Source organism: Hermetia illucens, chromosome 1, assembly GCF_905115235.1.
Source record: "Hermetia illucens chromosome 1, iHerIll2.2.curated.20191125, whole genome shotgun sequence".
Classification (NCBI taxonomy): domain Eukaryota; kingdom Metazoa; phylum Arthropoda; class Insecta; order Diptera; family Stratiomyidae; genus Hermetia; species Hermetia illucens.
This window is the reverse complement of record NC_051849.1, coordinates 195,054,122-195,067,521: the sequence shown is the minus strand read 5'-3', so window position 1 is coordinate 195,067,521 and position 13,400 is coordinate 195,054,122. Positions and strand designations below refer to the sequence as shown.

General features: G+C 43.0%; 1 protein-coding gene across 2 annotated transcripts in view; it reads left to right on the top strand.

The window, feature by feature from the left end:
• The first annotated feature begins 10,926 nt into the window (after positions 1–10,926).
• LOC119656724 (dual specificity protein phosphatase 13) overlaps positions 10,927–13,400 on the top strand; it is a 111,009-nt gene continuing 108,535 nt past the window's right edge. For both annotated transcript variants that reach the window (XM_038063301.1, XM_038063283.1), the window contains exon 1: positions 10,927–11,394. In XM_038063301.1, the coding sequence (XP_037919229.1) occupies positions 11,392–11,394 (3 nt within the window). In that variant the 5' untranslated portion in view covers positions 10,927–11,391. The remainder of the gene's footprint in view (positions 11,395–13,400) is intronic.

Below are 13,400 nucleotides of genomic sequence, written 5' to 3'. Positions count from 1 at the left end.
CGTGAATATCCACTTTTTCTTCTTCAGACTGACAGAAGATGTTGCCCTGTTTTTGGCTATAGCTTTGTATAGCCTGGATGTTTCTGGGTTTGTTTGACTTCTTCGCAGAGTTGCTTTAAGCTGTTCCGTTTTTCTTCCCTGGCCACGTTGTTATACGTCATCAGTGCGTTTTTTTACCTCTGCTAGTGGCCGGTTTGTTTTGCCCGCTTAAAGTTTATTCTGGCTAGGTTCCCGTACTCCGAGGGCACATCCCTTAATGACGTGACTATCTCAGTCAGATAGCTGATCTAATATGCGTCAATGATAACTTTGTTGAGGTGTTGCCCCACTTCAGTTCCAGTTCACTACTGATGTCACTGCCCTTCTGTAGCCGCGTTATTGCCCAAGCTCCTTACATAGGAGCCTCAATCTCTTTTCCTGGGATTCCTTATTATTGTTTTTATTTCGGAGTTGTCCTCAATGTCGAACTTAATTATTCTTTGATCCGGCATAGAGAGCTTATCCGAAACACTCTAATTCTTGACCAGCCCCCTCAGGAGAGTATTAAAGTTGTATCTATACCTATTGTCTAGTGCTTAACATGAATGTTGAGGTGTACTCTGTGTTGCATACTATATTTCTAGCTTATTGCTAAAAATAAATTCAAGGTAAATTAAATTCCATTGATGCCGCTGCTTCCTCAGTCTTCGTGATGGGCGTGGGCATCGCAGCCGGGGAGAGGTGATAGCATCTTCTTCTCGTATGAACTTCACAGTCTAGCGACTAACTGCAGTGGGACCCGGATGTACTTTTTTTTTTGAGGTAGGCCAATAACACGACTCCTTTCGAGTTCTCCCCCGGTTTCCAGTAAAACTTGGACAGCCACAAGGTCTTCAGTCAGGGACTCTGAAAAACATATATATTTTAAATTGCGTTAAATCATGCAAGCTCTTGGTTTCTCGGAAGATTTATCTCAAATTACCTCCACGCTTCCTCTGCTACATCAGCACTATTCGAATGTCGTCCTTGCAGATTGCCCTTGCAATCACTGCCGATGGAGGCCATTGGCTCCATTATTGTTGGAGCTCTTTTTGACTGTCCCAATTTTATCCTCCTCTTCCGACTTGGCATTCTCTTGCATGTCTGTGTCCACCTTGACTTCTAAATTTAGGTTGGGAAGTAGGTCCACTTCCCTGCTTTGGCCTGCCCTTTCAGCCTCTCTCCGCGATCCCTCCGGGCTTTCAACCTGATGTCTTCTCCGAAGTATCTTCCCTCAGCATGATGCCAAATCTATAGTTAAACTGCCTTATCAAATATAGATTGTCGTTAAATTGCCTCCTAGGATCCGTCATCTACTCCGATTGTGAGGAGTTTGCCTTTGCCCTCTTGCTTCCAAAATGGAATAATTGTTTTGAAGAATTAGGAGGTCTCCAACTTCCTAGCGCTGTGGCTTTAGGAAAGTACACTGACACCACTTATGCCCCTGCTATATCATCCCAAACACATATCGACATTTCTGTTTTCCTTTAACCTGGAAAGTTAAGAACTATAATCCTGAGCTACATCGTTGTGTCCTTCGCTGCAGAGGACACTTGTAAGACCTGCTCAAAAGTGTATGCTTGTGAACAAGGCCTAAGTTCTCTGATAATTTCCTGCTCCTCACGAATGAACATTTGCAGTATAATCGGTTGAATGCCTTCGACTGCACTAGCTTAGCTAACGGAGAACCTGGCTCCTGCCTTCACCCCTGGCCTACCCATAACTTCCTCCCTCTTGGGTCTGTATTTGTGGTTCGTGAGGAGCATATCCGCTGCTCGCCTTTTATTTGGTTCCATCGGTGAAGGCTTATATTCTAAGCCTTTTTAAAAGACTCTTTTGGTTGTAGATACCATTTAACACCTGCTCCACTAAGGCCTGTCTTCTTCTTCACGTCTGATATCCTGACCTCAGACGTACTTTTGCTGGTCCTTGCCATCTGAGCAAGAGCATCTGTTGGTGCCTTTTTTCCCAGTAGGTGACTGCTTTATTTCTTAGCTTCCTCTTTTTTAGGTGTAGTCGTCTGGTTCTTAGTATTGCGAAGATTTGTCTCCATCTTATAAGCCAGTTTATGTGCGACGCACCGCCCGATTGCAAACTACCCAATAGGCACGATTCGCATGACACCCTGAATTGGGAGAGGTATTTCTTGACCCCTGAGTCTAGATCCGTTTTGTTAATGGTGGGGTCACCTTATATAGGGTGTGTCTGTCACTAACCGTCTTGGCAGACGAGAGGCTTGACTCCTTGAGAGCCACATATCACCACGAAAGAGAAATATGAAGGTTAGCTCTCAGGGAACTATATTCTGCGTCAGTCAATCCTGCGCTTCAATTTCGCTCTTTTTCCCCAAAGTCTCAAGATTAAGGAAGATATTTGTGTTTAAAGTTTTTCAATAGATTCCTTTACATTTCGGCCATTTCCTAAGCTCACAGACCCCACCACCTATATACAGTTTTGTTGGCATTTTTCTACTAGAAACTATTGTTCAGCAATTTAATTTCTTTTGCTCGAAATTCGCAATATTATGGTAAATACGAGCGTTTAACGTTTTTTATAAGACTCCTTCACTTTTCCAGCTTCCAGCCTATATACCATTTTGCAGACCATTTTCTCCTTGAAACTAGTTACCTCCAATTTTGTTTCATTTCTCGAAATTCTCGATAATAACGGAGATATGAGTGTTTAAAGTTTTCCACAAGTTTCCAAAACTTTTCGGTTATTTTCCCAGCTACCAATTAACCTGACTTATGCACCATTTAGCAGGATTTTTTCTACTCGAAGTTAGTGATTACGACTTTCCGGCTATTTTCCTAGTACCTAGATCCCAGATGTAAAACTTCGCAAGTCCTTTTTATTTTTCCTCGAATTCAGTGATGATTAATTCCCCTCCTTTTCTCCAAATTCTCCATATCTATTTTCCGACCATTTTTCCAGCTTCAGACCCCCAACCTACATTTTGCAGGTCTTTTCCCCTCGAAAATAGTGATCCTTAATTTCGCTCCTTTTCTCGAAGACCTCAATATTAAGGGAGATATTTGCATTTAAAGTTTTCAAACGGAAACAGGCTAGGTTAGATTTTTGCGATAGTTTTACTTCACTTCTATTACGTTGAAATGTTCGATCCCTCAAATTGTTTCTTAAACTCTGCTGACTACGCCAATGAACTTGCGCTTACATAAATACATATGTACGTGCAGTTTATTGGGGTAAAAAATCGAGCTTTCGTGACATTTCATTTCTTCACGACCCTCTGGATATCTCCCATTTCTCGTGAAGCTTTCACATGTTTGCACCGAGACTTCCACCCCCTCAATATGCCTACTTGCGTTTACTCAAACCACTCTTAGTCATTTTCCGCGGGTAGAGGCGAGGGTTCGTAGGAAGTATATAAAGCTCCACAAGAAAATCACACGCAGTCGATATGAAATGCAAAGAACCATTTGGAAATCCCTCCGAAGCGCACACGATGCTTCTTTCCCGGTTGTCCTGAAATCGGGTTGTAGGGAAAGTTGGAGAGAAAACCGACTTTCTGAGACTTGGGAATAAATTTTATTGACGGTTTCAGAATGGTCTAATATCGTGAAGCATTTGATACCATTAGTTGGACGGATTATCTGAAATAAGAATTGGCAGCTATCAACTTGATATTAGTGTATCTTTGAAGATGAAAGAGATTTGGTACTCATATTTGAAAGATTGCATTTAGTTAGAAGGAACATAATTGTTAGTATTGCTATAGTTGGATGCGTCAGTCTGTACCGACTCTAACAGTACCAATGGTCGTCGTCCTGGCTCGGGGACGATGGGGGTTGGGGTTGGGTTAAATCAAGTGATCCCAGCTACTTAGCACGACTAATCAAAAGTTTATTCTATGAAAGACTGCTATGGAGCGAGAAGGACGACGGACCAAAAAGAAGCTTATCATGCAACAATTCTGTAAGGGACCGCTTTGGGACCCCTCTTATGGCATGTAAAGAATAATTGCTTACGACCCTTATCGTCAAAAACAGAAAAAGGAAGTATGTCAAGTCAAGGCAAGTCCTTGCGAAATCAATCATGATGTACTTCGAGGTGTTGATCAATATCAAAGGGAAGTCTGTAGGGCATTTGGACTGAGCCCTGGAAAGATCGTTGAAAGGTAACTTAAATCTAACGAGGTTGGCAACCAACATTAAGGATCGAGATACAGTTAATCGGTGCTTGTGGTGGAAATAGTGAAATTCATCTTGCTTCGTAGTGTTCACTCTGGGTAGAAGCATTGGCCAGTGGCGCAATCCAGAGGAAATTATGTTCGAATTTCTGCCTCAATATCTAAAGCGAGTGCAGTGGGTTTAAAATAGCATTGAGTGAGGCAATATTAATTACCACAGGGAATTGAAAGAGGGACAAAGACGGCTACGGTTTCGTACCAGGGCAGAGGCAACTCATCAGACGCTGCCTCACCTCTGCTTTAGATGGGAGGCAGCGTCTGATAAGTTGCCTCTGCCCTGGTACGAAACCGTAGCCGTCTTCGTCTCTCTTTCAATTTCTGAACTTTGGGTGTTAAACCCAAAACGGGGCGACCATAGAGAGTGGGAGCAAGTTTCCCCCCATTTGGTCCGGTCCGACATTAAGTGGATGCGGACTTAGGACTGCCCAATCCCAATTGGATCATACCCTAAACACGAGACGAATGAAGAGCGTGGACGTGGTATCATATACCACAACCCCCTTACGAAGTAACAATCAACATGCTCGGCAGGACTAGATTGAGGTAATTTCAGTGGATGTGAATTTTAGACACGGCAGCATCTTTCTAAGATTTTCATTTCCATCGATTAAAAAAAATAATCGTTATTCTTGTATATTTTTGAATACAAGACCCTCCATTTCCGTAACAAATGGAGTAGCGATAGCTTCTTTCGATACCAGCCCTTCGAACGTCATTATTGAGACTTAGTTTTAAAATATTTGGTTCGTGCTGTTGATAAGGGCCAGAGTTTTGTTCATTAACCGAAGATTGAGCGGGAAAATTCAACTTTCTGGCTGGGGATAAATGCTTGACAGGGCAATGAGGCTAGTTAAAGTTAATACTCCAATACTCTGAAATACAAAATTCACGTTTGATTTAAAAGATTCACAAGAGATTTAAGAGCAGTATATCTTCCACGGACTTATATTTCCAATAAATGTGTTTCGGTCAACAAGATTTTCCGGAAGTGGTCTTGAAAAGTACGATTATTGGGTCATCTGCAGAGCTACACTTATGGTACACGGTCGCATACACTTTATGAAAACTTGGCGATAATTATCATTGATAGATCGTCGGCAAATGCTTGAACAAGACTTTTTCATCCAGCGGAACCCATAAGAGGGTGATCATGACCAGAAGCCATCACAAGGGTTAAAAAGAACCCTTTCTCTGCAGGCGGCTTTAAGAACCTCCAAGAAACTCATTCCCACTAGAATGTGAAAAATCCTACTGATTAATAGCGGACCAGTTCCAAGTTGTCTTAATAATAATAATAATCGTTGGCGCAACAATCCATATTGGATCAGGGCCTTGAAGTGTGTTAGAGCACTTCATTCAAGACCGTAACGGTACACTAGGAGGCAATGTGGTCAGCATTGCGCTCGCCCGAGATTATTACCCTGATTTGACTCAGGTACTCATTCGCAGCTGAGTCGACTGGTATCCGACGTCAAATCACGATGCAAATTCCACTGCCACCAGTGAGATTTGAACCGCGACCTTCCGTATGACAGCCTAGTGCTCTAACCACTGAGCTTCCAAGTTGTCTTGCTGAGTTATAAATCGCTGCAAACGAGGCACAATAGAATACACCCTCCACGCCCATGTGTGTTCTAGAGGGATATCCTTTTTCGGATATGGTCCTTTCGCTTTTCCCTATACCCTCATGGAATGCAACTTCCGTGGATTCGCCTTTTAAATAGGCATGCAACCTCCAATAAGACGCATCCGAGAAATCGTGACTAGGCTGTACAATGCTACCGCGGAAAATAAAGCGGGTGGAGCTGATTTCAAATCCATTCTGAAATTATTGCTCTTGGTTTAGAGGGTGTGACACATTCGATACACTTCTACCTACTTTTTAAAGTTAATACTTCCACTGTGGTGTCACTATTATGTAGATGGAGAATCAACAAATCCTCCAGATAGTGCAGTGGCTGGTTTAAAATTGTGAACTTATTTGTAAAATATTCCCACTGACCGATGCTTCACTGGCTCTTATAGCCACCATTTGCAATAATATGCTTTCGAGCCTAAAGAGGAGCTGGCAGCTTATTTGTTTCGAAAGCGAATGCAAAGAAAGTTGGATGGTAGAAAGCCGACGGTTAAGAAGAGAAATTATGCTCGTATTAGAATTAGAAAACATATCATCCCTTCCAAGCTGATCGTCCAATACTTGGCAGGGATGGTATACGCAGAACTCGGTTTTAGGTGGCGCTTGCAACGTGACACTCCCACTGCTGGTATGGTTCTGGCAAAGACCACACTGTAGGAGTATTTAAACAGGGTTAACTACGATGGTATTGAAACTTGATCCAAGTCCCATTTAACATTAAATAGGTGAAAGGATGTTAATAAAACAGCAGTATAGATGATTTTTACCTCAAGCGGTCGATGTTGAACTTGGAAGTTCGTAGCTTCCCAAGCCTGCAAGAATTGGTAGACGCAGTACATAATCGAACGGAAGCGACCCTCAGATGGTGATTCTTTTCAAGGTCGATGCCAGTGCCTCTCTCTTCGTCCAGAAGACAACTCTTTATTTTACTAATGATCGTAAAGTGGTCAATCTTATTGCTCGTATGATGTCAACTAACTTTATTGGAAATTCAGAGCTTGAATGATGTCCCACCAACGATGAGGCGATATAAGCTGCAGAAATCCATAAACCTAACACAATTAGTGTTACAGTCGTCAAGAAGGTTCATTTCATCCATGAAAGGTGATGTCAGATCCTGAAATGCGTGTAATTACAATCAGAAAACATCCTTCTCCACTATATTGGAAGTCTCTGTTGGTGCATAGTATTGTACAATTGCGAGGCTCCTTAACCTGGAGCGGAACCTTTCAGACTGAAATCTGTCAGAAACCCCGAAAGAGCCCGTTTTCGGTAGCTAAAAGTGCGCTGTGACGTCAGTCCTTATCCATTGTTGATGTATCAGCAACAGTAAAGTTTCGAAATTTGCAGGTTGCTACACAACGAACTTCTATCACCTTTAGTCGCCGTTTACGACAAGCAGGAAAGATTTTGGCTGTACTCTTAAGCTCCAAACTCACAAGACGTATGAGGGACATCATCATCATCAACGGCGCAACAACCGGTATCCGTTCTAGGCCTGCCTTAATAAGGAACTCCAGACATCCCGGTTTTGTGCCAAGGTCCACCAATTCGGTATCCCTAAAAACTGTGTGGCGTCCTGGCCTACGCCATCGCTTCATCTTAGGCAGGATCTACCTCGTCTTCTTTTTCTACCATAGATATTGCATTTATAGACTTTCCGAGCTGGATCATCCGCATCCATACGGATTAAGTAACCCGCCCACCGTAACCTATTGAGCCGGATTTTATCCACAACAGGACGGTCATGGTATCGCTCATTGATTTCGTCGTTATGTAGGCTATTCTTTTGGAGGATTCTTCTCTCGAACGCGGTCAAGAGTTCGCAATTTTTCTTGCTGAGAACCCAAGTCTCCGAGGAATACATGAGGACTGGCAAGATCATTGTCTTGTATAGTAAGAGCTCTGACTCTATGGTGAGACGTTTCGAGTGAAACAGTTTTCGTAAGCAGAAATAGGCTCTGTTGGCTGACAACAACCGTGCGCGGATTTCATCATCGTAGCTGTTATCGGTTGTGATTTTCGATCCTAGATCGGAAAAATTATCAACGGTCTCGAAGTTGTGGTCTCCTATCTTTATTTTTCCCGTTAGACCAGTGCGGTTTCATGTTGTTGGTTGGTTGGTTTTTGCTGCTGACGGCGCCACCATGGACTTAAAGAGAATGGTATCTCTTCCATTAACCTCAGCATCACGGATCACTTTCTCGAGGGCCAGGTTAAAGAGGACGCATGATAGCGCATCCCCTTGTCGTAGACCGTTGTTGATGTCGAATGGTCTTGAGAGTGATCCTGCTGCTTTTATCTGGCCTCGCACATTGGTCAGGGTCAGCCTAGTTAGTCTTATTAATTTCGTCGGGATACCGAATTCTCTCATGGCCGTGTATAGTTTTATCCTGGCTATGCTATCATAGGCGGCTTTAAAGTCGATGAAAAGATGATGCAACTGATGTCAATATTCTAACAGTTTTCCACCGGTTGCTGCAGAGAGAAAATCGGCTCTGTTGCTGATTTGTCTGGAGTGCAGCCTCTTTGATATGGGCCAATGATGTTCTGGGCGTATGGGGCTATCTGGCCCAGCAAGATAGCGGAGAATATCTTATAGATGGCACTCCGCAACGTGATACCTCTATAATTGCTGCAAATAAATAAATAAATAAATATCCCCCTTTTTATGTATAAGACATACAATGCCTCTTTGCCAGTAGCCAGGCATCGATTCGTTGTCCTACCCCTTGAGCACAAGTTGATGAACCACTTGGTGTAATTGGTCGCCACCATATTTAACCAATTCGGCTGTAATTCCATCGATTCCTGACGACTTATGATTTTTAGCCGATGAATTGCACCCACTGTTTCTTCTATACTTGCTGGTGGCAGTATTTGTCCGTCGTCTTCAGTTGGCGGAACCTTCAACTCGCCGATGTTCTGGTTGTTCAGTAGTTCATCAAAATACTCAACCCATCGCTCCAATATGCCCATTCAGTCGGAAATCAGATTTCCCTTTTTGTCTCTGCAGGATGAACATCGAGGTGTATAAGGATTCATCCTGCTGACTTGTTGGTAAAAGTTCCGCGGCTGGTGTGGCTGCTCCCTGCACTTTTCGAGTTCGCAAATCTGTTGGTTCTTCCAGGTTTCCTTTTTCCGTCTGTGAAGTCGCTTCTCCGCTCAACGGATTTATCTCCAGGATCTCTGTTGACTGCGGTTATTGCGGCATCCATTTTCCTCTTCTAGGTGTTGCGGAGGGCTGTGTTGTGGATGGCTTCAGTGTTCTCTCTCACCTGATTGTCAGAGTGGTTTCTGGGAGGTGTTGCTATTCGAGCTAGGAGCATCATGCCAACGGGATAGTGATCCGAGTCTATATTGGCCCCCCTATATTTTCTGACATTCATCAAGGCTGAGAGGTGGCGGGGTTCGATCAACACGTTGTCAATTTGGTTGAAAGTGTATGTTTGTGGACCGCTTTCCGCGCAAACCAGGTACTTCCAATAACCACTCCGTGTGACACTGCTAATTGAATTATCCGCAGTCCGTTATCATTTTGTAATATTTTTTATGTAAGCTATGAGAACCAACGTAACGCCTGAATACGGTCTCCGTCTCTACTTGGCAGTTAAAATCCCCAAGTATGATTTTTTTCTCATATCTGGGGCAGGCTTCGAAGGCTCGTTCTACTGCCTCGTTGAAGGTATCCTTCTCCGACTCTTCAGTCTCCGCTATAGGGGCGTGAACGTTAATGAGGCTTATATTTCTAAATTTGCCTCGCAAGCGCAGAGTGCATAGCCGTTCGCTTATGTTTTCAAAGCCGATAACAGCAGGTTTCATTTTTTGGCTGACTAGGAAACCTAATCCGAGCACATGGTTTACTAGATAGCCGCTATAATATATGGAGTAGCGACTCTTCTCCAGGTAACCAGTCCTTGTCTAACGCATCTCCTGGAACGCTGTTACATCAGCCTTATATTGGGACAGGGTATCGGCTAGCTGTTCAGCAGCTTCATCTCTGTACAGGGAGGGCACGTTTCATGAGAAAATGTGCAAATCGTTAATCCGTTGTCGTTGCCTGGTTCATCGTTGTAAACTCCATCCTATCCGAGGCTCCTTTCGTGGCTTCATAACATCAGTTTTCTGTGTAGGGTTGTCAGCCCTACCCAACCCCCAACCTGGAGGAGCAGTTGGTACATTCTGTCTCGTTTTTAGGCGCGGGAGACTCGCCTTCATCTTTCTCCGTCTGCAGTTTTTCATAAAGAGCGAGCTCCCAGCGGTCATGACGTGGAGGTGGAGATAGGGTTTGGTAGTAGAGCTCTTGGTGTTGGTTCAGCAGGCGTTTCCCAGGTTTGATGCTCCATGGTGTGTACCCATCCACGTTTCGCCCTAGAACCTATACTACCCTTTGACCGCCTGAGGAGACATATCTGGGATAAAAGCAACGGTAGGAAAATGGAGAATATATTGAATGGTCAGATATCTTCAAAATTCAGATCTCGGCAAGCTAGACATCATAAATCGCAACCCCGTAACTTAAAGAAAGCGAAGAAGATAAGGAAGAAAGGAGAATTAAAAACTTAATTTGTATCGCTTTCGAATTCGTCGGGGTTTTGATTCTGAACGCAAAATCTTTGTCCTCCTGGTATGGTTGGAATTACAAATGAATAGGAAATGTCAGAATGACATTAGGTCAATTGTACAACGCGACCATATAGTCGAGATTGGTCCCAAACATAAATAAATTCATGACCATATGACCTGGAATTAAGGATTCGGCATTTTACCACCGAAAGCCTTCATTTCATCCCCAACACTTTTTCATATAATTCTCCCCCATCCTTGCAAAGTTGACTTAAGGACATGAGTACCATCACCTGCACAACAATCTCTCCTATAAAATGCTGCACCAACCCTCCCTTCATCTCCAGCATTTGAGGGAATCGAGGTGATATCGCTGTTGGAAAATTGCCAGCGCAAAAAGCCCAATTTTGTCGTCTTCCGATGCTCAGTGTTCTGTACGTAAAGCTCTCGCTTGGAGCACTTTCGCCATTTCCTACGACATAGCATTCATCGTTAGGGTAGTGAATGAAATCCATCGTTATATCTTCTACCCCAAAAGGTCGCGTCGTGTTGTTTCCTCTACAATTGGAAATTCGTTGCGCCACTAAAAATAGGTCCTGTCACGTCCGGTGTGTCCGGCGTTCATCTAAAATTAGTATCCTGACATCCTGATGCGTTGTTTTTAGAAATTTCGCAATTTTGAGTTTACGTAAACAGAAACGTGCGATTGTTTGTACTCCGTGTAATTGCATTTTTTGGTGTTTGTGTGCATGCTCTGACCGATACGCGTTATCCTGAACTCTGTGTGATATTATGAAGGTTTTGTGATTTCTTAGTGCCTCGCTTCATTCGCCACTGTTGCCTACATTTTCCTTCAGTCCTGCATTTATCACAGAATCCGCAGAGCAGGGAGCCCAAGTCTTGCGTTGGAAGGATTCAGGAACACAACGAAACCACAAATCACTATCTCCAACCTTCTAGAATGGTAAATAAACAATGTACAATGTGAACTTTATAGCATGAGTACCTACCTGGAAGTATAGTATGTAAGAACTGCAGAGATTAGGACGCAAAACGATACTATGTATGTCATGGTGAGTGGGCAGTTTCGGGATTGCCAGGATACAATGCGAAATTCAAGAAGTTGGGGGTAATCCAGTTGAAAGAGGAAACAGGAAACGTGTTTGTACCAAAGTATAACGACGTTCCTGAATGAAGTTACAAGGAGTTCCTCAAAACCAAATATTTGTTGGAAAGGAAATTGATAGTCCCGGAATTTCCTGTTTATCTTTCGTATCTTTCGATAAGTGAATATCTTCCAGTCATTCGGATTCAAAGTAGAAACGGAGTTCTGGTAAAGTGATTTAAAAATAAACAAAATTGCAACAAAAAGCGTTCAAATATTCGTGTCTGAGTCAGTTGGAACGAATTCGCAGATACTCTTACTGCAATTTTCAAAATGTTGCGATTCGTAAATTGATAAGAATAGCTTCGCCATTGAGTGTATTCTTAGATTGGCACATCTGGACATTTCTGTTTAAAGTTCATATTAAATTCAAAGAACAGTGAAATCTTTAAAAGATATACATCTTGAAGCTTTTATTGGATGTTTGCATATTCTGTAAAATTTTGAGCTATCTTTGATGATATTACGTAAAGCTTCATTTGGTTAATATCCAGATAAGTAATTTCTTCAAATTTTTTATCTGTAAAATTTCTTTTCTTAACACTATCTACCAGATCTCTGGAACTCTCCAGAGCTAATAGCATCAACTAACTAACGCTAAGTAGGTATTTTGACAAGCATCATCAAAACTGCGGAATTTAGATATTGAAATCAATCTTAAGTTGCGAGTTACCACCAGCGCAGATAACATAATAATTAACACTGGCGTCGATTTTTTGATTTAAGACATGGAACCCACTCTCCAATGATAGCCAACGAGTTAGTCGCCTCAAGAGCCCTTGTCGCAGAACCGTGGAGGAGAAGTGCTGGCGTCTCGAAAAGGCGTTGTAAGGAATTGAAGCACATTTCAGCAGGCCGTATACGATGGTGCGTATACGTGGTTGATGCACAATGTCCTACCAAAGGACGAATGGCAACCATATAGATCGTAATAACAAAGAGGAGTCGCTATATAGTGCATCCTTGGTGAAGACTGACGGAGGCGCGGAGTGGTTTTGGTTTCATCATCATCAACGGTGCAACAACCGGTATCCGGTCTAGGCCTGCCTTAATAAGGAACTCCAGACATCCCGGTTTTGCAAAGAGGTTCAGCAATTCGATATCCTTAAAGGGTGTCTGGCGTCCTGGCCTACGCCATCGTTCCACCTTTTGGAAGGATCTGCCTCCTCTTCTTTTTCTACCATAGGTATTACCCTCATAGACTTTTTGGGCTGAATCATCCTCATCCATACGGATTAAGTGATCCACCCACCGTAACCTATTGAGCCGGATTTTATCCACAACCTGGATTTCGTCGTTATATAGGCTACGGAATCGTCCATCCTTATGTAGGGGGCTTCGAATCTTTGAGTTCACAATTTGTCTTGATAAGGACTCAGTTCTGCGAGGAATAGATGAGGTATGGTTTCGAGCGAAACAGTTTTTGTAAGCTGAAATAGGCTCTTTGGCGGCCAACAACTTTGCGCGGATTTCATCGTCATATCTTTGATCAGTTGTGATTCTCGACCCTAGATAGGAAAAATTATCAACGGTCTTAAAGTTGTAGTCTCCTATCTTTATTCTTCCTGTTTGACAAGTGCGATTTGATGTTGTTAGTTGGTTGGTTTTTGGTTCTGACGTTGCCACCATATATTTTGTCTTGCCTTCATTCCTGTGCAGCCCAAGATCTCGCGCCGCCTGCTCGATCTGGATGACGGCAGTTTGTACGTCTTGGGTCTTGGCCAGTAGTTGGGTGGAATTAAAGAGGATCGTGCGCCTCGCATTTAATTCAACATCTTGATGATGACTTTCTCCAGGGCCTTAAC